Genomic DNA, 26,392 nt, shown 5'->3' on the forward strand with positions numbered 1-26,392 from the left:
ACGCCCGGACTCACCAGCCGCGATAATTGCTATAAGATCGGAAGAAAATTACTAGGTGTCATATAGTGATTAGCTTGGCCCGCAAGAAGGGATACATTGATGTAGCCACAAGGTGAAACCAAGTATTACGTGCGATGGAGGAGGGTATTTATAGAGAGAATTTAAATTAAAGATACCCCATAACGAGTTCATGACTGTATCAAAGCTACAGTCGGGGGCTGCATCAAGGATATTTCATTTAGGCAGCACTTTTTTAGCCACTAGAGTTATGACAGTAATAGTACGGAGTATAGAATCTCGCAAACAGTTCAGCAGATTGATATTCACAAGGATGGGTAAAATAAAGGGTCCATTTCTCAGAAAAGTTTACATTGCGGGAAATCAAATTGCTACCTAAGTCTATTGTGTAATATAGAGTCTAGGTTGATGTTTTTGACGCTATTGTTTCAAGTTCTCACAAAGATTGACACTACGAAAGCACCAAAAATTGTATATGCAAACTTTTCAACATGAATGAGCAACACGAATATTACTAAATATAGGAGAGGATAAATTCGCTCTTTAAAGCCATGAGAAATCCCTAGTGCTAAAAATGAAGCAAGTGACCTATTTTGTGAATATCAAGAGCTGTGGCCAATGTGGGGTGGGAAGACTCATCCCTCGCTCTAAAAGGAATGCCAATTTCAGAAGGCATTGTAGGTCTTCTGCCACTCTCCTTGTTTTCCTTGTAGAGCTTAAATCATAAAGTACTACAAAATACATTATTATCAGTCCAGTTTATGCTCGTCGAACAGCCGATGAACTGTATGATCTACTCCGAATTACTTGGCAAGGAGGCTGTGCAAGTAACGAAGCACAAGAAACGTTTGATGATTAGTCTAAAGGGTTTAAATGGTCAAGCAGGAAGATCCATCATGTTTATTATGACTGCTCACTGACTAAATTCGGAGCTTTGAATTTGCTACTTCCACATTTGAGGCTTGAATCAACTCTATTTCGACAACACTCTCGCTGTATTCCTATCAGCTGCTTCAACCCATGAAATGCGTCTCATATCCTCCAATGCCGCTATAGTGTCCGGATGATTTCTGCCAAGTAGCTCTTGCCGCCGATAAAAGACTGTCTCAGCAAGGTCACCAGCTCGATTCCATTCTCCCTGAGACTGGTAGATGGAACCAAGGTTGGATTTGACACTCAGTGTATACGGGTGTTCTTCGCCTAACGAGTCCTTCATCAATTCTGCAACCTGTGCCGTCAGCCTTGCTGCGGCCTCCGTATTCCCATTGACTTGATAAGTGACTGCCAAATCTGCCAGGACTATCAAAGTCTGAGGATGATCTTTGCCTAGAATTTCACTCATTGCGTTGGATGACTTTTCACCGAGCTCCTTGGCTTCTTCTAGATACCCTAAGCCACGACAGGTGGAGGCAAGGTTACTAAACGACATAATTGTCTGTGGATGTTTCGGCCCCAGCGTTTCTTCGGCCTTCTGCACAAGTTCTCGATCTAGATGCTCTGCCTTCGTCCACTTTTCTTGGCCGCGATATGTAGATGCTAAGTTGGCAATCGAAATCAATGTTAATTGATGATCTGATCCCAATAATTCTCGCCTTACTCGGAGGACTTCTTCGTCAAGCTCTTGTGCCAAGGAGAATCGTCCGTCGTCGCGGTAAGCTGATGCCAAGTTTGATTTCATTGTCAACATAGAGGGATCCGTTGCATCTAAAATGCTTTCTGCCTTTTCCACCAATGTCCGATTGAGCGCCACTGCTTCTTTGTATTTTCCCTGTTCTGATAGAGAGGATGCTAGATTCATCATGGAAGTCAATGTAGATCGATGCCCTGCGCCAAGAGTCTGTGATTTCAATTCCACAACTCGAGCATCAAGCCTCTCAGCATCCTCCAATTTTCCTTGACTTCGGTATGCAGATGCAAGGTTCGACATCGATGTCAGCGTATGAGGATCCCTTTCGCCCAATATCCTTTTCCTGAGATTTGTTACGCGAATACCAAGGATGGCTGCTGCATCAAACTGGCCTAGTCCCCAATACGCTGAGGCCAGGTTGTTCATCGCGCTCATGGTCCTCGAATCTTCCTCGCCCTTAACGAACTCGTAGAAATCCAGCATCGCAGATGCTATTTCAAATGCGATATCCCATCTTCCATCATTGAGACTAGCCTTTACGAGAGAATCTAGTAGGCCGAGCGAATCAGTTGCTGATTCGAACTTAGATTCTTCCGGTGATGCTGTGCTGTCTATCGAAGACACTATCTCTTGCAGCTTCACACCTTCAGACCATCCCTTCCCTTGGTACTTCCCTGCAAGATTCCTGAGGATGTACCAAAGTGACCGAAGCGAAGGCGGGGGTTCGTCCATGTATCGTTGTCCAGCAGGGGGACGTAGCATGCGCAGGGAGTGGAGATACTCCGAGTGGCCAACAAGATGAGCAGGCAAACTTTTTCCTGACAGCCTCAAGTAAGGTCAAGCTCGGTTGAATAAGTCTAGTCCGTCAGAAGAAAGACGAAGGGTGTGGTTTGATCTGAAACTCGCGCGAGGTGTTTGCGAAAGATTAGCCGGAACTGGGGAACCCAGTGACATGTGCCAAGGTGGAATGTGGCCCTTTGCTTCGTGTGGAACGGCTGTAACTATCGTAAATACGGATTTCATACATAGAAGACCAAGAGGGATGCACGGCTTATGCTCTGCATTGTAGAAACGAAAGAGCGGCTGGTGGAGGGGGTTTCGTATCAAGGCCAGTCCCTCGTCGCTGTTGCAAAGATAGTAAGATCATATTGAGCCTTGCTTAAATGACCAGTTCATTTCTTTCATCTCGTGATCTAATTTCCCAAAAACAGATGAGCCAATCGATTTCTCAGTATCCAAAATTGCGTTGCCTGAATTGTAATGTGGATTTCCGTCGGGAAGGGGGGTCAGCCCTACCAACCCAACTCCACCGCAGTGGGTCACGTATAGAACTAGTAATAAGGCTGAACGCCCTGGCTGTAACAATTACATACATGTTTCCTTACATGCAGCATACTCGCAGTCAGTTGTTGAATGAGATGCCCCTCTGCGACTATCTTAACACTTTGTGACCATCGATCTGTTCGCATTTCTCACGGCCGCGTCGGTTTTCTCCAGCAACCTGATATTCGCAACAATGGCGATAAGCGACTCATGGAATCGATTAACGGCAATATTCCAGCTGCCTCTACAGGCTGGAATTGGTGCCAAAAAAGAGCGACCGGTCATGTTCCTCCTCCCGATCGCAGGTGCAGCCCGTCTGTTCCACTGGAATGCAGGAATGGTGCTGGTGGTCAATTTGGTAGCCATTGTATTCCTTTCAGATATCATTTCTTCCGCGTCAGATGAACTTGCAGATTCTCTGGGTCATTTACAGGGTGCACTCATAGGCGCAACTCTTGGAAATACTGTTGAGATAACTGTCCGTATCACTCAATGAGCTCAAATTTCTGGATCACGCTTACATGTTTCCCATCAATATTTACTAGTCTGGTGTTCTCGCTCTTCTACATGGGGACATAGTATTCGCGCAATCTGTTATGGTTGGCAGCATATTGTCGGATATCTTGCTGGTGAGATTGCCGTGGTGTTCAATAGTATCGCATGAGCTGCAGCTAACTTGATCTAAACTAGATATTCGGAGCGTGCATTGTGACTGCTTCTTATAACAAGCACCTTTCGCAATTCAACAGTCATTTGGCGAAGACATTGTCATCGCTGATGATGATTACGGCCGTTACTATGCTATTACCAACGGCCTTGTACTCAACATTTCCTGTTTCGCAAATTGATGCTAGTGTGTTGACATTTTCACGAGGTACCTCGTTCGTTCTATTTCTGCTTTATGCGGGCTATCTATATTTTCATATGGGAAGTCACCAACATCTTTTTCTATCCGAGGAGGAGCAAGATGACGTTCTTGATACCAACGAAAGCCCGGAATTCTCCAAATCACAAACTAGGCAGCCTGACCAGTCCAATATTTTCGCGCCATCTATGCGGCTAGCTGCGGCGATGGTAGCAACAATCTATTGTACGGAGCTCATTTTCGAAGGAATAGATGAGATGGTCGAAACATTCAAATTCAGTCGAATGTTTGTCGCAGTCATTTTGATTCCAATCGCAAGCAACAGTACGGAGGGGACATCCGTTATAGCTTCAGCCCGGAATGGGGACACGGATTCTGCAATTCGAGTAATCGTGGACAGTCTTCTCCAGATTGGTCTTTTTGTGATCCCTCTTTTGGTCATTATAGGCTGGTGCATTGAGGAGCCCATGACTCTTTACTTTGATCCATTCCAGTCTGGGGCTATGTTCTTGGCTGTGCTTGTTGTCAATCATCTCCTCCGAGACGGCCAATATGCTTATATCCATGGAGCAATGTTGATCTCACTGTAAGTGTTTTTTTCCATTGTCGCACTGCCGAGATGTTTACTAATTCAATTTCAGATATGCCAGTTTGATTGTGGCATTCTATGCTCGATAAAAAAAATCTTTTATCGATGGCTACAAGATTTTCTCATCTACCATCACCTGTATAAAATTTGGCGAAAAGAAATTGCACAAACTCAGCCATTATAGTATTTCACACATTGAATTATGACTGCGCAACTTGAGAAAGCATATCAGACCTCATCCCTTTTAATTTATACACTTCTAGGCTACAGCACTACGATTACAACTACTTCAAACTCTAACTAGTACTAACTTACTACACTCGTTAGTTCACTACATTTAAGCACGCACATAGGACCCTTCACAGTTTTGCTGAAATTCTCCAGCCTGGGTTCTCATGGAGAGCAGTCAACACCACGAATCGGAGAATTCATGGCAGATTGTTTCTCCATACCCTGGTCGAATTCAATATTTGCCGATCTTTTTCCTTTAGGTGGCATTGAGCACGGTCACGAACGGTCTGATCCGATCCACATTGTTGTTGTCGGCAATCCGGTGTGTCTTGGCGTTGCAATAAAGGCGGGATTGAAGCTTCACAAGCCAATGAGATGTCGTCAAAACCGCCCCTAGTGGCGCATTTCGCCTGGTCCAACGCCGCGATGCCCCCAAAGTATCTCCGCATTTATGGCTTGCACCCCCGCAAGCTCCCCAAATCGTCAAGAGTTTGCGGGTGAAGAATTAGATTTCATGCGGTTAAATATCGAGCAAGAGTGTTGATTGGACCCTTTCTCCGCATGTCGGTATGTTCTACTAACCGCATTCTCCACGGGGCTTGGGATATAAAGCCTCTGGGATTCTTTGCTTCTTGATGGCTGTTATTTTCCAATTCCCTACAAAGACTGGAAAGGCCTGACAGTATATAAAATGGCTTGGTCATATTCAAGACTGGTGGCTTTTGCCAGCCTAGTCGCTCTCTGCAGTCCTGTCATGGCCGCAGGCTCTGCAAACGGTACCCTTAATCCCCTGCCGCGATTCGGCAAATACCAGATGTTAACAAAAGCTACGCAGGCATCGTTGCGGATGGCAGCTCATTCTCGTTGAATGGCGATAATGTGTCCTATCGATTCCACGTCGATAATAGCACCGGAGATTTGATTTCAGATCACTTCGGTGGCAGTGTGCTTGGAGACATTCCTACCGAGGTCACGGGCGCAGTCAATGGCTGGGTAAACACCATTGGACGCGTTCGACGGGAATTTCCAGATCAGGGCCGAGGAGACTTCCGTCAGCCAGCTATACGTATTCGTCAATCAGAAGGGTACACCGTATCTGATCTCCGATACCAGTCATATACTGTCAAGCAAGGGAAGCCTAGTCTACCGAGTTTGCCTGCAACCTTCGGCTCAGAAGATGAGGTATCAACCTTGATTGTCCATCTTTATGACAACTACAGCTCCGTTGCGGCTGATTTATCCTACTCGATTTTCCCCAAACACAACGCAATTGTGCGCAGTGCAAACATTACCAACCATGGTAAGGGCAATATCACAATTGAATCACTCGCAAGCATGAGTGTGGATTTTCCTTATGAGGACTTGGATATGATCAGCCTGCGAGGTGATTGGGCGAGAGAGGCACATCGTGAGCGAAGAAAGGTTGAATATGGCACCCAGGGGTAAGTAGTGTTCTCAAATTAATAAGTTTTGGAAAGCTTGCTGACATTGTGCCTCGATCTGAGCAGCTTTGGAAGTGCAACTGGTTATTCTTCTCACCTTCACAATCCGTTCTTGGCTCTGATGGATCCCTCCAGTACCGAGTCCAGCGGTGAGGTCTGGGGATTTTCGTTTGTGTATTCAGGATCCTTCTCTATTGATGTTGAGAAGGGTTCTCAGGGCCTCACGCGCGCTCTTGTTGGCCTCAATCCCAGCCAACTTTCATGGTCGCTGGGACCCGGCCAATCTCTGAGCTCTCCCGAATGTGTCGCTGTCTATTCCGAGAACGGAGTGGGCGGAATGTCTCGCTCTCTTCACAATCTCTACCGGAAGAATCTCATCAAGAGCAAATTTGCAATGGCAGATCGACCTGCTCTCTTGAACAGTTGGGAGGGACTTGGCTCCACTTTCAATGAGTCTACCATTTACCAGCTGGCCAAAGAGTCAGCAGCACTTGGCATTAAGCTTTTCGTATTGGATGATGGTTGGTTCGGGGACAAGTACCCTCGTATCTCCGATGACGCTGGACTGGGTGACTGGGTTCCTAATCCCAGAAGGTTCCCCGACGGCTTGCCGCATGTTGTGGATAGCATCACAGCTCTCAAAGCTGCTAATGCTTCGACAAATCTGCGCTTCGGACTTTGGTTCGAACCTGAGATGGTGAATCCAAATTCGAGCCTTTATCACGAGCACCCCGAATGGGCGTTGCACGCAGGGTCTTATCCTCGTACCGAGACTCGCAATCAACTTGTTTTGAATGTTGCATTGCCCGAGGTCCAGAACTTTATCATTGAATCCGTGTCCAACATCCTCAACAATTCCGATATTACTTATGTCAAATGGGATAACAACAGAGGTATTCACGAGATGCCCTCTCCATCTACAGACCACGAGTACATGCTTGGATTGTATAGAGTCTTTGATGTTTTAACTACCCGGGTCCCCGAGGTCCTTTGGGAAGGGTGTGCCTCGGGTGGTGGCCGCTTCGACGCCGGTGTGCTGCAATATTTCCCCCAGATCTGGACGTCGGACGATACAGATGCTGTAGAGCGCATTACAATCCAACTGGGTACTTCACTTGCGTACCCGCCCAGTGCTATGGGTGCTCATCTTTCTGCCGTTCCAAATCAACAGACTGGTCGCACCTTGCCAGTTGATTTCCGTGGACATGTTGCTATGATGGGGGGGATCGTTTGGCTTGGAACTTGACCCAGCTGAAATTCCAGAAAGCGACAAAGCTGCACTTCCTGGCCTAATTAAGCTTGCCGAGAAGGTCAATCCCATCATCTTATCGGGTGACATGTATAGACTCAGTCTACCGGAAGAGTCTAACTGGCCGGCTGTTTTGTTCATCTCTGAGGACGCCAAGCAGGCAGTGCTTTTCTACTTCCAGATCAATCCGAATATCAACAGCGCTATTCCATGGGTCAAAATGCAGGGTCTGGACCCGAAGGCCACCTACAGTGTCGATGGAAATGCCACCTACACTGGATCTGTCTTGATGAAGATTGGCTTGCAATTCCCTATCGCCACAGACTATGGAAGCAAGGTCGTTTTCCTGGAGAAGCAATAAGAGCAAACACTTCCATACGAAGGTTGTTTGACTGGTTTTCATTGAAATATCAAAATAGCCAGAACCGGCGGTCTTGACAGCTGGAAAATAGATAATACTGGCTTGCGTTATGGATAAACTCATTTGATATCAACAATTCAAGCTGACTAGTCATCAAAGAAGTCTCGGTGCCTTGAGGTTATATCCGTATAAATTAGACCTATGCCTTGGCTGTACAGCTTTATAATCCTCATTCACTGCGCTGTAGTATTCAGAAAAGAGATCCCGAGACCTTCAAACCTCAAGGGTGCTCTAGTATTCATTGCAGATACCCTGCCCCTATCAGCGGAGTCGTGCGCGCTTTTCCCATGCTTAATTACTCCCAAGGCTTGCATAATAAGTGGAGTTGCGAAGAAATCATTAGAGATGATTGGATGCATCTTGGACGGATAGATTGTTGCCCCGAATACCCGAATAGGGTCTGGTGGGTCCATAACTATACATCTCAAAGCCGCGTCTTTCGGATTATGGCGAGAGATCATTTCACTGAAATATTGGACCTAATAGTCTTTAGAGGGACCTCACACCGAGGTACTCAATAAGCCTCGGTAATACTAGTTCTAGAGCTCCAGATCTGGTTTTAAGTCTCGTCTGTTCCTGCGTACAGGAATGGATTTGATATAAACCACACCGTTGCAGCTTTGTATTATGGTTGAAAGATTGATAACAGAAGAGAGGAGATATTAAGCTTTGCCTCGCTGTGGCTTCTTCTATTCAATATGAGTCCAAGTATGAAAGATCAGCTAGAATTACCTTGTGGTTTGGTTTTGCCCAACCGTCTAGTAAAGGTGAAACATCTTGAAGGAGAAGCAGCCCCATACCTTCGACAACAGCTGATAGTCTATTTCTAGGCCTCTATGGCCGAAGGACTGGCAGAAAAACTGCATATTCCTGGTGCGAGGATTTCTCGCGTATATGATAAATGGGCGTGGGGTGGATGGGGCGCTCTCCTAACAGGTCCGATTTCAAACGATCTCTCAGCTATTTTGAAACGCCCACTCTGACTTTGAGAAGGAAACGTGCAGATCGATCCTCGCCATCTTGGAGGCAGAGGCGATTTTGCTACAGGTGACTTCTCAGAAGCTAAGCCGGACGAACTAGATGCCTGGAAGAGATATGCCAATTCTTGTCAACAACATGGAACTCCCGCGATTGCCCAGATCTGCCACCCTGGCCGTCAGTCCCCAAGGGGCGCGGGTGATAGGGGCCTTTTTGAGAGCCCGATTGCTCCTAGTGCCATTCCCCTCGATATCGGCAAAGGGTGGGCAGCCAGTGTTATCAGAAACATCGCTTTCGGTGAGCCACAAGCAATGACCCATGCAGACATAAACCGTGTGATTGCACAATTTGTTAATTGTGCCCGTTTGATGGCCCATTGTGGCTTCTCCGGCATTGAGATTCATGCTGCACATGGTTACCTTCTATGTGAGTCCGTTTCTACCACCTTGTATACTTTGTGTTAAGTATTGAACTCGCGATGCAGCGCAATTTCTCTCAGCAAAGGTTAGTCTTTTAATTTACCTCAACATAATATATTGCCGTTGTATTTATCTGGTGCATCAACCTACAGAGTAATATTCGTCAAGATCAATATGGCGGATCGGCTGAACGACGTGCTCGCATCATTCTCGACATAATCAACCAGATCCGAAAGGCTGTACCCAAGACATTCTGCGTTGGTATCAAGTTGAACTCCGCCGATCATGACTCTGAAGGATTTGAGGACACAATGACTCAAATTTCTCTCGTTGTTGACGCTGGAGTGGATTTTCTCGAGATATCTGGTGGAAGTTACGAAGACCCGACGGTATGATATATGAATCCTATTTCTTTGTGTTGTCAAATGCAAAACACCTTCTGTTCTTTATTCCACTAACTTCCGTCAAAGATGATGGGCCGTGGGCTGCAAGACGAAGCCGCCAATGCCAAAAGCTCAAAGTCAGAGCACCGAGAAGCTTTCTTCTTAGACTTTGCAACTCAAGCTAGGAAGCGTTTCCCAAAACAAATCCTTATGCTTACCGGTGGATTCCGAACTCGCAGGGGGATTGAGGCAGCGTTTCAAGCTGGAGTTTGTGATCTTGTTGGCATTGGCCGCCCAGCAGTTCTAAACCCAGACTTCCCACGGCTTATGATAGATGATCTGATATACTCTGATCATCAAGCTCAGGTGATATTTTCTAAAGTTCAAGTTCCTTTGCTTGCAAGGCTCCTCAAAATCAGAATACTGGGTGGAGGCGCTGAAACGGTAAGTAAATTTTTGATGACGACTTCCTTGAATCGAGTTCTGATGGATTTAAGCAATATTTTCGGGATCAAATACAACGCATTGCTGTTGGAATTGCTCCACGAAGTCCATAGGATCCTGACTTGGACACTTTGATTATATTTAATCGGAGACTTTCTGTCTACAGAGACAGAGTTAGTCATCGAATAGCCTCAAATTATACTGCTTCTTTAAGGAGATATATCGCTGGCACTAGTTATCTACCCGGTTGTACAAAACGGCCCGTTTTTGGACTCCGCTGTCAATTCTCCGAATACAGATATCAAGAGTTTTTGGGTCCTGGTATTCCTATCGGTATTAGTAGACAATCAATAGGATCCGCCAGTAGTTACAACTTTAGAAATAGACGTCAATATAGTAGCAGGCTTCTTGGAATTCTTTCTAATTTTGTATGGGATGGACCCTAAAGCTATCAGAACCGTGTGGTATATATTCGCACAATTCTGAGAGCAGGCAAACTTTCAAACTTATCAAAGAAGGATTAGTTCCAGGATTGAACAGATGAATAATAATTTCTATCGGAGTGGCGATGATAAGTACCAGCCGAGGTAAGCACGTTAGTCACTCTGCCATTTTCAAGTAGCCTTCTCAAAGTCGGGCCGAATGAAGCCCTAATCGTATGTGAGGCTCTTATTTTAACGACTTGCTGAAAAGAATCATTCCTGGATCCGGATCTTGCCAATCATATATTATAAGCCTTCTACTAGATTATCGAACACTCAAAAAGACCAAGTCGCAAATTTTGTGATGGCATTCTCCATGGCAAAATATCTTTCTGGAATAGACAAGTATTGCCCACATTGGCAGTGTTTAATATACATGAGTGCTGAGTCCACATAGAAACAAGATCACTACCCGCACCATTATATCATAAGTTCCTAGGGTTTCAAGAATTCATTTGCCGAATAATGATCAGGGTCTAAAGGTCTAAAAGCAATTACAGAAAAATGGCCACGACCCATATCAACAGAATATTAACTGCGAAAATAGGAGAAAAAAAATAGGAAAATCATCGACGGAGCAATTATGCCCCGACGGACTTGGAGATAGCCATGCGATGAACTCCGTTTTGAAGAATAGAAGTCAAAGATGGAAGTGAGAGAGCCGAGGTATACCATAAGTTCATATTAGTTTCGGTCTCACTACTTGTGATCTAATGATCAGCACTGCTAGATAAGAAGCGACCTCGCATTTTATCATGTCTATTATGTACCGCTACGCATTTATTCTACCCATATAGTCAATGACCTCACAGAATCATCAGAATACAACATGACGTATGTCTCCTGATACTATCCCATATCGGCGTAAAGTTGATGCTCATTTTTGAATTTATAGGCTACAAAAAGCCCCGACCGTCCAGGTCGAGTTCGGAGAACAGAAGGTTAACGTACCCAAAGGCGGGTATTATGATCGCTATCGTATGAATCCAAATCTGGATGAAGTTGCCCTCGACCCGGATGTAGGACCAGGCATTGATTTCTTCCGAAAAATTCCAAAGAAGCTGGTCGATTCAAGAGTAGGCCAGGTATACGCACCAAACTTCTACTATCGCACTGGAAGTGTCCAGCTTATTTACCTGGCGCCTCTCGGTATTTTACAATCTAAGCTGCCATCACCCTTGGAACCCATAACAGCAATTCCCGGATACGGGTTAGTTGTGCTTACATTCTACTCGTACCTCGTTTGTGACAATGACCCTTACAATGAGGTCTCAGTTGCCATTGTGGTGCGTCAGCCGGGGAAAGAGACTTACAGCACGACCCAACTACTGAGTTCTCTTTGGAATCGAACTTTCTATGGATATGTGCTGGCTTTACCTGTCGATACTGAGATCGCTCGAGTCAGAGGTGTGTACGGATATCAACTTCCGAAATGGCTGGCGAATATCAAATTGGACATGGATGGTGATGAGGTTAAAGCCGAAATCACCGCAATTGATGGGACACCCGATCTAAAATTGGAAGTGCCCCTTCCAATTATGAACAACATCGCTTCACAATCTTCGATCACGACCAACAACGGAATCAATAAGATTGACGGACAGTGGTGCCAGGTGGCAGTCCAGACGAATCCACTCCTGGCAGCACAACGTCTTTTCCCAAGGAACATCAAGCTCTCTCGGGGAGAAGGCCCATTGAGTAAACTTCTCAACGATTTAGGCACTTCAAGTGTCGTACGTATGGATGTACTTAAGGATGCTCAAATGGTACTAAACATGCCCGCACCTATACGAGCCTTCGACAGTGTCAAGCTATGAATATGAATTAGACACCAATCCGACGTCAGTATCGGTCAATTGTTAGAACTTTTAGTCATAGAGAATTTTCTGAGGAAGATGGCCAAGCTATACTAAGATTGCTCCAAATTTTGTCTCTCTCTCTCTCGTGGGCTTTTTCTATTCCATATTTGACAAAATGGAGATCAGAATTTTCATTTGAATGAGATGGCAAATGGAAGTAGTGTTCGTAATAGCAATAGTTCGAGATTTTTTTTTTTTGAAATTGACATCAGATATTGTATCACCAGAAAAAACTGACTATCCGACTGATAGATTTACAACAAATATCCAACCACATGACCATATACGCTGGCTGAAACAGGAAAATTTTATACTGAAATTTGTTGATATTTCCGGTGGTACTACAAAAATTACGGTTTGGAATATAAATCTGTATTTTTCACTATAATACAGTACTGGAAAATGTGGATTTGTAAAAAAAACCGATTGCCTACTACAATTCGATCTATTTCGAAAAATAATATTATAAATTTCAAATATTTTCAGTATTCGGTTTCAAAATTTTGCAGCTAATTTTTTTAATTTGCATTGAATTTTAACAATGATAGGAATCTAGACAAAACTGCAAGAAAAAGCCATCTATCAATATTGATAATTGTCACGGGGGGTTGGGGGTTTACTGACAAAGGGATGACCGCTTTGAAGATTTGAAACTGCAAAGGTACATAATAAATATATTCGGAATGTAGTGAGATTTCGCAACGGGATAAAACTAAGACTAATTTCAATCTGGCTAACATCCGGGGCTTCTACGACCAAAAATATCTGTTCAATGGGGGGATCAAATCCATTGTCGACATCTCCCGACCCACTTTTTTTTCCCGTACTTAAATTTAACCCTAACGATTTCAAAAAGGCTGATTGAAGCTACTTTTATGGGATAGATGGGTCCGATTGCATGTGACGCAGTCTAGTTCCAAAATGGAGGTGCAGTCTGGATGGGAGTATAACAATCAATTATATATTAGATGATTGGCATCAATCCTAACTGGCAAGGCACAAACAAGACCCCACATCAGGACATCGCATATACCCAGAAACTCAAGTTTTCATTTTTGGGCGATTCTCATCGTTTTCAACCATCGCTCTGAGAGGTGCGATACCCCCTCCCACATTTGCCTATTATCTCTGCTCGCTTGTATTGCCAGAATAACCATCGGAATTAGGGATGAAGCCTTGGGCAATCCCGTGAGCCAAATGTGAAGCCGAGCTTCCTCCGGGCACGCTGTTAACGAAGCCGTGGGCGAGGTCGTGAGCAGTGCCTACAGCCTTCTGGCTAACCTCACCAGAGTCAGTGATGGCTCGGTTCAAAAGGCTGGGATTCTCTTTGGTGGAAGGTTGGTGTTGCAGTTGACCATCCGAAAGATTCTGATAGCCTCGCATGCTGCTTTGCTGGTCAACGCTATTGATTGGGGGGGGGCCTCATTGGGCACAGGGACAGTTGCACCAGCGCCTTCGCTGTAAGTCGCTGGCTTGGTGGGATCAGCCGCGCCATTGGCGTTCTGCGACGCATAAGGACCGTTGGGCATGAGATTGGAGAGTTTTTCCCTGATAAATTCGTCCTGCTGCTTCTTCAACGCACTGTAGTTTATGTCGCTGGCAGCAGCAGCAGCGAGCTTGGGAGCGCGGAATACGCCTTTTCCCACGCCATCAAAGTGAACCTTCCAGGCTATAGGACATGTTAGCATCGTTTCTACCCTGGGTAGTTGCATAGGAGCAAAGCCTACTTGTTGGGTCGGTGGTCAAGTATGACCAACTATCGTTGAGATACGCCTTGTCGCCGCTGATCTGAATCTGCTTTAGGGCTCCCATTTTACCGGGAGCGGGGCGAAGATGCTTCAAACTGCCGCACACCTTGACAAGGGACCTGATGAAGGTAAGGGCAATTTCGCGCCCGAGACAGGCGTGAGGACCGTAGCCTAAGTGAATGTAGGCGCTCTCTGGCCGGTCAAGCTTGAACTGATCCGGCTCAGGGATAACATCAGCGTCCCTGCATGCGGGGCCCTACTCAGAGTATTATAGTCAGCATACGTTTCTTTATCCATTCACCGGACTTGGTATCCCTACAAATAGAGCAATGACCACATCACCAGGTTTGTAAGTCTTTCCATCAACGGTTGTCTCGCTGACACAGGCGCGGATGTCCCGCTGAGTGCTAGTAAGTCTTTGAGCCTCGAGAACATATTTTCGTAGCTCCTGGTCAGCAGACTCGGGATCTGAGCTGAAAGTCAGATTTTGGATTGCCTCCCAGTGCTTCGAATTCTCCTCTTGTAGGAAATAGTTCAAAACGTCGGCAAACTAGAGAATAATATATGTTAGAGACAGCTTATTTCCATGCAATGAGAGAACCAGGGGGGGGGGGGGTAGAGTGGGCACAAACCATTCCAATTGGCGCACCAACGCCAGCGACAGCAGTCAACCAACAAATGTCGGCAGCTTCCTCTGGAGACTTTCCAGCGGATATAAGTTCTTTGACGACGTTCTGGCCATACCACCTCAAAGAGCCAGTCTCTACCTTTGCTTCAGCTTTCTTGCTGGCCTTGCTGAAAAGTCCACCGACGAAGGGGATCTTTGACGTGATGCTAGTCGCAGCCCCGATGATGGCCCCAGTGGCTTTGGATACGATTCCTTTCGCATCATTAAGTGGGTTTGATCCACCCAATATAACCTTAAGCGTGGTCTCAGTTAGGATCTTAGACCCTTCACGGGCCTCCTTTCTGCGCCGTAACGCCAGAGCAGGATCGAAGTTGTTGAAGCCAAAAGTGCGAACACTCATAAGGTACGTATAAAGCTCAGTAGAGTTTAGACTACCTCCCTTGTTTTCATCGGTCTTAAGGTCCAAGCAGAAAAGATCGGCCATGATACGAGTATTCAGAGGAATAGCGATGCTACATGCGTATCAGTAATCACGTTTTCAAAAGATACTGGCGATAATGGAAGACCTACTCCCGGATAATATCAAGCTGGTTCAAATCTTTGCCGAGGCTGAGAGTCTCATCTTCCAAGAGCTCCTTAGCAACATGCATCGATGTTTGAGAAAGCAGCTGCATAAACTCAGGCGGGCTGAACATGATTTCATTGACCAAGTTTCTCTGGGCTCTATTCGCAGCAGCATCACCACCCAACATGTAAGAGTCGTACTTCTTGCCTGGAGTCATGTCGTTGAGGTTCTTGGCCCAGATGACGCGGAAGTTCTTCTGGTCACTCAGAATTTTAGTCACAGCGGAGTACTTGGTGACTACGTTGGGAGTAGGTGGAGGCGATGGGTCCTGAAAGGTGTACTGGTCAATAGTTCCGATTTCACGTGCAATCTGCTCATTCATCTTGCGAGTGAACATTGGCTGTGTGCAGTGCAACGAGTTGTATGGGAACCAGCCGGGGAATGCACGCTGAAATAATTTCCAGAACATTGATCCTCCAAGGCTGTGGGTAAAAAGGTCAATAAAATTTCTGGTATAGATAAGAAGCAATAGTACTTACATATCATAATCCTGCTGGACTTCCTGGTATCCCCATGCTGTGAGATTTGAAGCTGTATAGTCCTATAGCCATTTTTAGCACCTCCTTTCTCTAGATGTCTTGTGTTCGGATCATGGTCACTTACAACAGTCAGGAATCGGTCAGATCGAACCAAACTGACAGCGTCACTGAAAACAGCGCGGCCAACAGTGTATGGAGGGCAACCTCCACAACCTAACCCATTTATTAACAGATATCAACGGTCATAGATGGGATTTGCTTACCAGGGTCCATGCGGGGCTTTCCATCCTCAAGGAATAAACCAGGATACATTTCAACCATGTCAGGGTGGTCGTAGAGCTTGCGCATGAGGTCAGCAACTTGAGGGTCGGGGTTTATATCCTCAAACGTGTTGTGGCGCTTGAGTCCAAAGAAGCTACGCATCTCATTCAAAGACGCGAGGTTCCACTTTCTGGCAGTCATAATGCCACTGATTTCAATCATACGGAGAGCCTTGGGAACCATTCGGGCGTTGAATAGACCCGCAGGGTCTTCCATACTCTCCTTCATGATATTCACAAGTTCAGCGTCGTCAAACTTGCCATCAGCACCACGCTTCAACCCATCAAAGGTGCGCTCTGCTGGGTCTTCGGGAATACTCTGCTCAAAGCGCAAAAGACCCTGAACAAAGTCTTGAGGGGTGAGCTGGTCAAGTGGCTTATCAGGGAAGATCTTCTGCATGAATTTGTTCGTCCACTTTTCATCGCGTTGAGAGATGACAGAGTGGAAACGGTACAGGAGGTTGAATTCAGCAGATACCTGGTTGCCGATGCCGCGCGGGACACCCTCGGGGTCAAACATTCTGCCCACCTCAACACGGGGATCAAGGGTCCAGTCACTAGCAGAGTGGTGGGTGTTGGTGAGGCCACGAAGGTAGTCGTGCAAAGAGATGTTAATATAGAGACCATTGGTAACACTGAATCCATCGTTAGTACTATAAGCTTTGCGTTTGAGGAATATTCATACAGTCTAGCAGTCTGAAAGATGTCCTCATCTTGCTGTGCGAGAGCTGCTTTCTTATCCTCTTCCGTTTTGCTAGGTCTCAAAGTGAAGCGACCATTTTCGTTGATCTTCAGGAGAACGTCTGCAACATAGTTATGGAAACGGCTGTACATGACAAGCATCACATTGACACCAGGAGGCTGTCCAAGGAGACGCTTCTCAGCAAAAGAATCCGGTTTGAGCAGACCACGCTGCAAGGTCCGGATGCTCAGCTGGTCCTTGAGATTTGAACCGTACAAGGGGGCGAGGTCAAGGTAAGAAGAAGTATCAGAAATACTAGGATCAACACGGTTGGTTCGGAAGCAATCTATAAATGTCAGTAAGCGCCGAACGTACGCTGATTGTCCTTGAATCGTACCATGAATAATGATCGTCGCATGGTAGAATAGAACGGATGAGATACCAGCTGGGTTCTCCTTGAAGGTGTCATCGCTACGAGCCATGAGCACTCAAAGATGTCAGCATTACTATAAAAACATTCGGTGGTAGGAGAAATAGCTTACAGTCAAACAGAAGACCAGGGTCAGGAGGAACACCATGCATGTGCTTCATCTTAGGGACTGTTCTCGCATAGGGGCTTCCAGCCTTACCCAGATCCGGTTGAAGGGGGTTCTGTATCATATTTATTAATGAATCCACTCATGGAAACTTAATAAGATAGCTAACTTACGTTGTAGCTTCCATCTGGGGTTCGGTACTGGAATTTGTTGCCCATATAACTCAAAGGAGGGTGCTGCAAACTCTTCCACAAAGTGTCAATAATAATTCCAGTAAGTTTGCCTCGCGCCTTAGAGGTCCGAGGCAAGGACGATGCAATTGCAATCATCTTCTCCATCTAAAATAGATAGTGAGCATCATGTTTAACTCCCATTTCCAATTTTCTAGTATGAGGTCTTACGGTCATATCCCGATCATTGATAGGCTTTCCCTTGGACTTGGCCACTTCAAATAGTGTGCGAAGGTCCTTGAACCCACTCTTGAGCCCCATAGACTTCAGATCAGTGGCGATTCCCGTGGCCATGGCAGTAGGATCACCGTACGGCTCTCCTGCTTGGTAGTTCTCATCATCCTCTTGCTCGGCGATCTTTTTCTTGTTAAAAACCTTCCATTTGGCCGGGTTGAGCTTCGAGGTTATGCCAGGTGCGATTCCAGAAATACTACCTAGAGCTGACTGTGTGCCTTTAGGCACATGTATCAAACTTTCAGGTGATGGTATGAGCTTTTCCAGGAGAGGGACCTTTCTAAGCATGCCGACGCCAGGAATCTTGTTGACATATTCGGAAACCTTATTTTTGAGCAAGTCCAGGATGCCCTTGTCATCCTTCTTGACGAACTTCAAATAAGCAGCATACAGGAAAAGACTGAAAACCGTAGCCAAAACTCCACTGAGACCAAGATTTGTAAGCATTGATTTAAACCAGGCTTGGTCCTTGGTTCCGAAGAGGGACGCCCCGGGGAGCGAGGACAATCCAGGAAGCGAAACTTCAATTCATGACTTAGCATAGGCCATTCCGGTGTTCTGTTGGTATAATATACTCACGCTTGGACTGAGAAGGCAGACTTGGAGCCCAGTTCAGAGGGTTCCAAGAGGATCCTGAAGTTGCCTTGGGGAGAGCCTCGCTAAGTGCCATGTTGCGGGGAGACTGTGATAGGGTATTTCAATAGGCAATGATTAAAAAATTATTTGAAGTTCAAAGGTACTTGAGAGCCTTCCAATGATTTTAATCGAAAAGTTCTTTTTTCGAAATGGACATAGGTTGTAACTTTAAGTATTTTCATGGTGATTGTAGATATCTTTCTACCTCAACGCACAGTGATGCATCTGGCCATAGATCGAAGACATCAACTTTGGGTCAAAGCGGCATTACCTTTCTTTCAATATCCAGAGAAATCCCCGTCTGGTCGATGATACACAGATGCGGCTTTTCCTAGCAAGAACAGACTGGGGTCGATGCTTGCGTCTTGATGCTACATGGTACCCGTGTCCAAAGTGAACTTCACATGCTAACTACCAAGCCAATAGAAGACCAGACCCTACGAAAGTAAGAATTACTCACTCCATCTAGGCTTCCTCATTCACCTACCAGGCTATTCCCAAGGCATTATCCATGATCTCATAATCCATAGACAAACATAGGAGGGCTCAACCATGGTGCCAGTCAGGATTCGAGAGTTGTAAACGCAGGAAGGCAACAGGTAAGCGATATCAGCGACGTTACGTCTTACAAAGTTCTCGAACAGACTATTTGAGCTGCAAAAAACCCGAGCCTTGGGTTTTTGACTATTATGTCGCATTCGCAATCCGCCATGCGAGAGTTCCGCGTTTCCGACAATCATCGATTCCTAGCACTATTATTCTAATTCCCATTTTCACCCTAGCTGATGATTCACAGATCATAACAGGTTGCCTTTCTCTTCTAAGGCTTGATCATTAAAGTTCACAAAGCTGGAAACGGAAGGACGGTGCGTGAGAAGGTAAAATCATCACCAAATGGGTCCTGCCGTCATGTCTTTGGGCGTCATGCAAAGCTTGGACATATATGCGTGGCCAGAGACTTCTTTCTCGTATCATTCATATATACTGGATGGAATGACTTCCATTTATCTCTCTAGTAGCTGTAATTTACCCTTTTCCAAGACCTTTTCTCGTTCAAATTCCGAAGTCCACCTTGGCACAGTATTGAAGCCCCAAGCTTGCCCAATATGCCTCACGCAACTAATGAAACTGAAAATCCTATCAATGCTTTGCCTAACCCACGCCGGATTATTCTTTGCTTTGATGGCACCGGAAACCACTTCCAGGGCAATGAGTCAGACACCAATATTGTGAAGATCTATCAGATGCTTGATCGACACAAGGAAGGTCAATTCCACTATTACCAACGTGAGTTGCCCACTCAGTCCTCTGTTCGTATGGTTTTATCTAAGCACATGGGCAGCGGGAATTGGTACCTACATAAAAGGTCAAGGTAACAGTGCGACACGCGGGAAGATCTTGCCCTCACTCAAGTCGAGTATCATCAATACAGTCGACCAGGCAGTTGGTACCTCCTTCCAGCAGCATGTTTTGGCGGGCTACCATTTCGTCATGCGTTATTATCAACCGGGAGACCACATCTACATTTTCGGGTTTTCTCGTGGCGCCTATACGGCCCGGTTCCTCGCTGAGATGATACATGATCTTGGTCTCCTATCAAGGGGAAATGAGGAAATGGTCCAATTCGCTTGGGATACATTCAGCGACTTCCAACAGTCACGTGGTAATGATCCTCAGACTGAAAAGGATGACAAGTTAAAGGCTTATATGTTAAATTTCAACAAGACTTTTTGCCGGCCAAATGTTGGAATCCACTTCCTTGGCCTCTTTGACTGTGTCAACAGTGTGGGTCAATTTGAAATTCCGTTTTTCCGCAAATCCTACAAGGTTGTTGCAAACCCTCCAGCACGATATATTCGGCATGCCGTGGCCATCCATGAGAGAAGGCTGAAATTTAAGCCAGCTTTGTTCCACATTGATCCGGATGGCCCACCTGTTGACCTTAAAGAGGTCTGGTTTGCCGGTAACCACTGCGACATTGGCGGTGGTTATGGGCTCGAAAAGGGCCAAACCCATTTACTTTCCGACACGGCATTGAATTGGATGCTTCAAGAGGTGTTAAACCTCGAGGGCTCGGAGAGTAAATTACAATTCCAGACTCTGAATGTGGACGACGTATCAAAAGCTGAAAACGCATTCCCCGGAAAGGAGGAGCCTGGCACTGATGCGTTCTCACTTCGGAGGAAGACTAATCAGCCCCATGATACCCTCCGATTCGGTCATGGTACCCCTTTCATTATGGTTCTACTTTGGTGGATCCTTGGTATGTTTCGATTTCCTTTCCTTTTTTTTCTCTTCTTTTCAATTGGGTCTAGATAGCTAACAAAATACCAACGACAGAGATCCTGCCAATTTTCACCCGTCTTGAGCTGGAGAATGGCAAATGGATCCCGCGCCATCTGCCTCCAAACTTGGGGGCACCACGGGACTTGCCCAGTGATGCTGTCATCGATCCAAGTGTCAAGGAGATGATTCAAGCGGGCATTCTGGACAAGGAGTCTATTCCTCCCAGAGGCGGAGACAACCCCAATTTGCCCAACGTCGCGAACATCGCCTACACCTGGAGCAAACTACGAAACAGACTATCTAATCAAGCGTCAAACGCCTCCAAAGACAGCGCCGCAGAAGACACCAAGCGTGCTCCCTACAAGGCAGTGCCAGTTCCAGTCAAGACAACTCGCTGAACCGTGGCCGAGAGTCCAAAATGGTCTTCTAAGTAAGCTCTCACTCAGATGTTTGGCAAGGATGTAATGTTGTAATGAAATGGCTTCGCTGCTTTCAAAGGGTATTATTATACTAGTAATAGTTGCGTGAGCTGATTGATAACATGAAATATTACTGCGTATGTCTATCACTTCAAAGATAACTTGAAAGCACTCATACTAGACAATGGATTCGGAGCCTGAGGTTGCACTGATCTGCAATTTGACACGGTGGCATCCCCTACGAGGCACTTGGGTTCCAGAAAGACAAGCAACAAGCACCCGTTTGATTAGCTAGTAGTTACAACAAGCATGACCGACAAAGAAACCACAGAAGATGTTATCAGAGCCAAGCTCTCGGTCTATTGAGTTGCTGACGTGAGAATTCCTATAGCTCATTCCTCAGAAGCGGAACCGCCGGGTCTGCAACGGAACGCAAGGGTGGAACTGACGGGCCCTCAAGATCCACCTAACATAGGTATCGACAGTTGCATATTACATGGCCTAGCTGTCTGTGGAAACACTCGTGTGGCCTATTTAAACCAATGGCGAATTCTCAATTGGAAGTAGTGACGAATCCGTCTCGATGTATGTCATTCCACGGTTTCTTCCCGGCTTTCCCAGCCATTGAACGCGATACCAGTGTACAAAGCACGCATTGTACCATCCCTTGTATGATTGGTAATGCAGCAGAATCCATGGACTGTAGCCAGATGCTTTCCGATATGAGGTATGACAGGCGTCAAAAGCTACCGACGTGGTGCGTCACCGGCGACAAAATCAGCTGCGGGCGCTACCCTGAGTCGTCCTCGACCAATACCACCTTTATGAACGCTGTATGCTTAACCCACTAATGGTAAAGTAAAGTAAGATAGCGTACAAATACCGGGATCGTAATACGAAAACGTAGAAGCACAGTGTAAGAGGTAAGACTAGTAGATTGGATAGGAAGCTAAGTAGGTCGGGATACCAACTACTCAGGATATCCTATCCTGCTAGGGAGAGTGCGGTCACCTGGCCGGGGCCATAGGGACCCGATTAATGGAAATACACCTCAACCACATTGCAGTGCCTTCGACGTACAGCACCAAACTCTCCATGATCCGCATGTGGTCATCCTCTACCATGTATCCACTAATAGTAAATGCTACACAGTTCAAGGCGCCTGATCTATGTCCTTGCATATAGACATTCTCATGACAGTAGGACAATATGTCCTTACGAAGCCGAGCATACAGAAATAAAATAGCCGATGAGAGTTACTCTGTAGAAATAATCTAGTTATGGAATATGGAATCAGGTAAAATATTTAAGCGTGTGGGAAAAGAATAATTTTCCCTAATGAATAGCTAAACCAACGGTCTTGCATGCCTAGGCGAACCAAATTCAGCCACATTCTGAGTGTAGAATTCATAGATATTTCCGGAGAGCAAGCGATTCTTTCTTTCCCTACAAACCACCAAATTTAGTCAGCTAAGCAAAACGACAGCCGACGAGGGCCTGACCCTCCATCCGATGCTCAGAGAGAGCTATGGATAGCCAGACATAGCATCATCAACAGCGACCCTACATGCACCATCGATAAGAGCATGTTACTAATTGCGTAAGTGAGCAGGCGACGCCAACCTAGGGCGAAGGTAAAAATCATGGGTATAACTCCGAAAGCAGACCGAGATCCAAATACAGGTCAAATTGCGTACTGTTGCAGTACAGGCATACCATACCCATGGTATCTGATGGTATCTGGCATGGAATGGCGGCTTAGCGTGGGTCCCATACTACACTGGTCGCCTCCGCAAGGGAACGTCCCGAAAGTTTGTCATACTACATGTGGGGCGTGTCAAGTTATAAGATGTTTCCCTTGACTTTGCTTTTATATTCGGGACGGTTAAATTGTTCTAGCGGTCTTTGCAGTACGTCAGCGCGACATACCCTACTACTAAAACTTGATAACTATATGGACTGATTTAAAGAGCCCCGGCTTCTGGAAAGAGTTGATGACGTGGTTTTGAGGGAAAGCTTAAATAGGCATCGTATTGAAGGCATTTATGAAATCAGCATCCATGCTCGAGCCCATGATTGATATACTTCCTCGTTAATGTCCGGTGAAGAATGAAGAACAACACCAGACTCGAGACGAATCAGGGCCGTGGAGAAAGATTCAAAGGTCTTGTAACAATATTCCATAGTTGGGAGCTTTTGTTTCTGTTGATTGATTTCTGCTAGTGTACAAAAAAAAAGAGCTCGGAAATTGTGGTGGTGAATAATGGGTAAAGAGATTGCCCAAATGGTATTGTCCAAGACGTCAAGGTAAATGGTAAATGCGAAAATAACTCTGCTTCATCTCCAACTTTCGTATGTCATCAGTATTCTGGCAAAGTAACAGTGGGGTAAGTTACGCGCATGGGGCCGTGGCCCACTCATGAATGAATGTGGTTAAATTTATTGGTCAGACTAGTTGCTCGACAAGGGTTCGCCTCATCACAAATTCCTTGGAGACAACGGAAATATTTTACCCGTAAAGTGCGCGTCGGGCCGAGAGTCCCACATTCCGGAGCGAGACAGAGTGACACACGAATACCGTATTTGAAATACATTGTTTGGGAGAGATTTTGGCCAGAGACGAAATACCGTTCTCGCTCCCTCGGTGCTTTTGAGATCTGCTCCTTTTATAATATTGACACATCGACACCACCAGAAGTCTACGGTCATAGAACATGACCATGGTAGTTAAACTTCAAAAAATATTCGGAATTCTTCAATTTGCTACCTCAGCGCGGCTTTTTCCTCCAGTAATGCAACAGCTTCACACGAAACAAAGGAATCCTGTGACCACCGAGGTCTGTCCCAACATTGAATATAGACATTGACTTGCAAAGCTAAATCAAAATCAATACTACATTATAGTCTGATTTGACAAGACTGTATAGGATGTCCTTATAGAGTCTCACCTTTCCTCATTATACTTCTGAAATTTTCTTTCGATTCGCCTTAACGCAATTGTGAACTCGGCAGGAATGCTGTCTTTAGGATTCGTTTAAAGGCTCTCAGATCTGATCAGTGCCAGCGCCGAGCCAATACATCCTTTCAGTGTTTCTGTTTGTTTGGCTAGTAAACACGTTCTCATGCAGTCAGTCAGCTCCTTGAAAATACTGATAAGGGAGAAAACTGGTAGATCGGCAAAGTCAGAATAACACAACTTCTTAATGGTAATGCCACCTGGATGATATCATCGATCTTGTCTCCGAACTCTTCGTCAGCATCCTTCGCAGGGCAGCCTCCAAACTCTACCGACAGCACATCTTCGTACATAGATCTTTTTCCACGCGCTATTAACATATCTGGCATAAGTGTAGTTGAAATAATTCTGCGAGTCGAGCTATTCTGGAGGAAGCCACCTGTGAAGGGCTAAGGCCAGGTATAATTCCAACAAGGCGTTGCCTGCAAACTGTTATTGTCAAACTTGAAGAAAATATAAATACAGTGGCCGACGCGATTTCGATACTATGTTGTTCCGTTCCAGTGACATCTTATCAAGCCATCAATGACATGTTCCTGCGGTCTCCAGGGTCTTCATTTTAGAATATGCTCTTTCAGCTTGAGCCTTTGCTTGTGGATGAAGCCTGTCTGAATTCGAATATGTCTCGAAGCCTTGCTTTCATTCACGCCATTTGTGCAATTCGAAACCACTCTGACTATTATCCCTAGAATTTCGTGATGACCACAGATAGATTTCCTCACCCATAACACCCATCCAAACTGCTGCCGCAGGAATATGATAGATCTCTTCGTCAAGATCGACCCCTGGGCCAAATGCTCTGTTAAATATGCGTAAAGCATAGTCTTCGAGCGGCGCAGTATTTGCTCGTGATAGATGGGCGACAAAAGTATTCAAAGAGATCCACTCTTCGATGCACTGGTCTAATTCTTTACTCGAGCTGGAATTTTCTGGTCCTGTTAAAACAGATATTAGGTTGGTCTGTTGAGATCTGATACAGTATTCTTTCAGATATACCATTCCATCGTTCTCGCGTATTCAATGCAAGTTGGAGTTTGAACTTCTTGCTGAGAGAACCGGACAGATTGTCGAGCAACAACTGCATAAATTCTGCAAGATCGATTGCAGATAGCGGAGATTCTATGGCAGCTTCAAGTATCACGGCCTGTAAATCCTCTAGCGCTATCTCGGGATTCTGCTTCGACTTGATACAATTGAAATGGACAATGCAACTGCACCTGGGCTGGTTGTGGTTTTGTTGGTAGAATTTGAATCGGAAAGTTTTTTCAATTCGGACATTACTTCCTCAAGGAATTGTAGACTTTGTTTATTATTGGGCTCTCCCTTGAATTCATGCGCCCAGTTCTGGAGATATTTGGTGGACCATGCATCCATTTTGAACAAGTTCAATACGAGCATAAATGCTCTGGAGAGACAGAAAAAGCAAGAAAGAATATGCAGCGTTATTTTTGACTGGAGAATGAACACGGAGGAAAGAAAAAAAGAAAAGAGAAGGAAAGAGAAAAGGGAAGGAAACAATCTAGATACCTACAGTCCGGTTAAACATGATGCCGGTCAATCATTTGAGCATCTGGGAAACCACCATAAAGGGATTCCCGATATTGCATCACTATATAACACGAAACCGGATTGTAATCACGCGGTGATTCTTGGCTGCAGATGTGGAAATCCCGCATATGGAGGCCAATTTCGCTGCTCATAATTCGGGCGAATGTACCCCTAATCTATGTATAGAATGTAGCACTTAGCTGATGTGGGTGGAACTGCTATTCCGATAGGGTACAGCTACCGTACAAGTAGCCTTAGTGTTAGAGCATCCATACGTAACCGAACGGGCACGTGCTCACCCATCTGTATATAATGCTGCTAGTCTAGTACAATACCAAAACATGCAACTTCACCCCTCAGATCTCACAACTTTCTATTTATCCAATTATGGATATTTATTCAATTCTGGATCTCTTATAATAGAGCTCAGTAGTAGTATGATTCTACTTTGCAATAAATCGAGATCATTCTGGATCCAAATTTACTATTCCAGCTCAAAATAGAACAAATTATTTGCTGTTTATTGGAGACAATATAAAAAAAATAAGTAGTATATCAGTCACCTTATAGAAAAGTTTGAGATTGGTTATATTTGACCCAAATTGCGAATAATCAATATCTTTATTTTGGACAAAAATATTTCTCTATCTGTCAATATTATCCGGACAAATTTCA

General features: G+C 45.3%; 7 protein-coding genes across 7 annotated transcripts; 5 read left to right on the top strand and 2 right to left on the bottom strand.

Moving 5' to 3' along the window:
• Positions 1 to 991: 991 nt before the first annotated feature.
• On the bottom strand, positions 992 to 2,407 carry N7469_005668 (uncharacterized protein; the record flags this gene model as incomplete). The annotated part of the gene is made up of 1 exon (XM_056644588.1): positions 992 to 2,407. The coding sequence occupies one exon, from the start codon at positions 2,405 to 2,407 to the stop codon at positions 992 to 994; it is 1,416 nt and encodes a 471-aa protein (XP_056501402.1).
• Positions 2,408 to 3,161: 754 nt separating this feature from the next.
• N7469_005669 (uncharacterized protein) lies at positions 3,162 to 4,511 on the top strand (the record flags this gene model as incomplete). The annotated part of the gene is made up of 4 exons (XM_056644589.1): positions 3,162 to 3,446; positions 3,514 to 3,597; positions 3,659 to 4,419; positions 4,475 to 4,511. The coding sequence occupies 4 exons, from the start codon at positions 3,162 to 3,164 to the stop codon at positions 4,509 to 4,511; spliced, it is 1,167 nt and encodes a 388-aa protein (XP_056501403.1).
• Positions 4,512 to 5,407: 896 nt separating this feature from the next.
• Positions 5,408 to 7,705, top strand: N7469_005670 (alpha-galactosidase; the record flags this gene model as incomplete). The annotated part of the gene is made up of 4 exons (XM_056644590.1): positions 5,408 to 5,429; positions 5,489 to 6,095; positions 6,162 to 7,294; positions 7,359 to 7,705. 4 exons carry the CDS (start codon positions 5,408 to 5,410, stop codon positions 7,703 to 7,705), a joined length of 2,109 nt encoding a protein of 702 aa, XP_056501404.1.
• Positions 7,706 to 8,463: 758 nt separating this feature from the next.
• N7469_005671 (NADH:flavin oxidoreductase/NADH oxidase family protein) lies at positions 8,464 to 10,102 on the top strand (the record flags this gene model as incomplete). Its single annotated transcript, XM_056644591.1, has 7 exons — positions 8,464 to 8,532; positions 8,596 to 8,701; positions 8,759 to 9,169; positions 9,228 to 9,247; positions 9,315 to 9,551; positions 9,633 to 9,989; positions 10,043 to 10,102. The coding sequence occupies 7 exons, from the start codon at positions 8,464 to 8,466 to the stop codon at positions 10,100 to 10,102; spliced, it is 1,260 nt and encodes a 419-aa protein (XP_056501405.1).
• Positions 10,103 to 11,300: 1,198 nt separating this feature from the next.
• On the top strand, positions 11,301 to 12,288 carry N7469_005672 (uncharacterized protein; the record flags this gene model as incomplete). Its single annotated transcript, XM_056644592.1, has 2 exons — positions 11,301 to 11,305; positions 11,367 to 12,288. 2 exons carry the CDS (start codon positions 11,301 to 11,303, stop codon positions 12,286 to 12,288), a joined length of 927 nt encoding a protein of 308 aa, XP_056501406.1.
• Positions 12,289 to 13,637: 1,349 nt separating this feature from the next.
• On the bottom strand, positions 13,638 to 18,482 carry N7469_005673 (peroxidase/cytochrome P450 family protein; the record flags this gene model as incomplete). The annotated part of the gene is made up of 14 exons (XM_056644593.1): positions 13,638 to 13,999; positions 14,058 to 14,334; positions 14,398 to 14,628; positions 14,711 to 15,218; positions 15,277 to 15,753; positions 15,811 to 15,872; positions 15,935 to 16,023; positions 16,074 to 16,765; positions 16,816 to 17,158; positions 17,210 to 17,299; positions 17,355 to 17,463; positions 17,522 to 17,686; positions 17,750 to 18,333; positions 18,392 to 18,482. 14 exons carry the CDS (start codon positions 18,480 to 18,482, stop codon positions 13,638 to 13,640), a joined length of 4,080 nt encoding a protein of 1,359 aa, XP_056501407.1.
• A 1,072-nt stretch (positions 18,483 to 19,554) lies between these two features.
• N7469_005674 (T6SS phospholipase effector Tle1-like catalytic domain-containing protein) lies at positions 19,555 to 21,132 on the top strand (the record flags this gene model as incomplete). The annotated part of the gene is made up of 3 exons (XM_056644594.1): positions 19,555 to 19,735; positions 19,791 to 20,711; positions 20,789 to 21,132. The coding sequence occupies 3 exons, from the start codon at positions 19,555 to 19,557 to the stop codon at positions 21,130 to 21,132; spliced, it is 1,446 nt and encodes a 481-aa protein (XP_056501408.1).
• Positions 21,133 to 26,392: the final 5,260 nt, after the last annotated feature.

Source organism: Penicillium citrinum, assembly GCF_028827155.1.
Source record: "Penicillium citrinum strain IBT 23319 chromosome Unknown utg000004l:1.0-2404223.0:1.0-2405248.0, whole genome shotgun sequence".
NCBI classification, from domain to species: Eukaryota; Fungi; Ascomycota; class Eurotiomycetes; order Eurotiales; family Aspergillaceae; genus Penicillium; species Penicillium citrinum.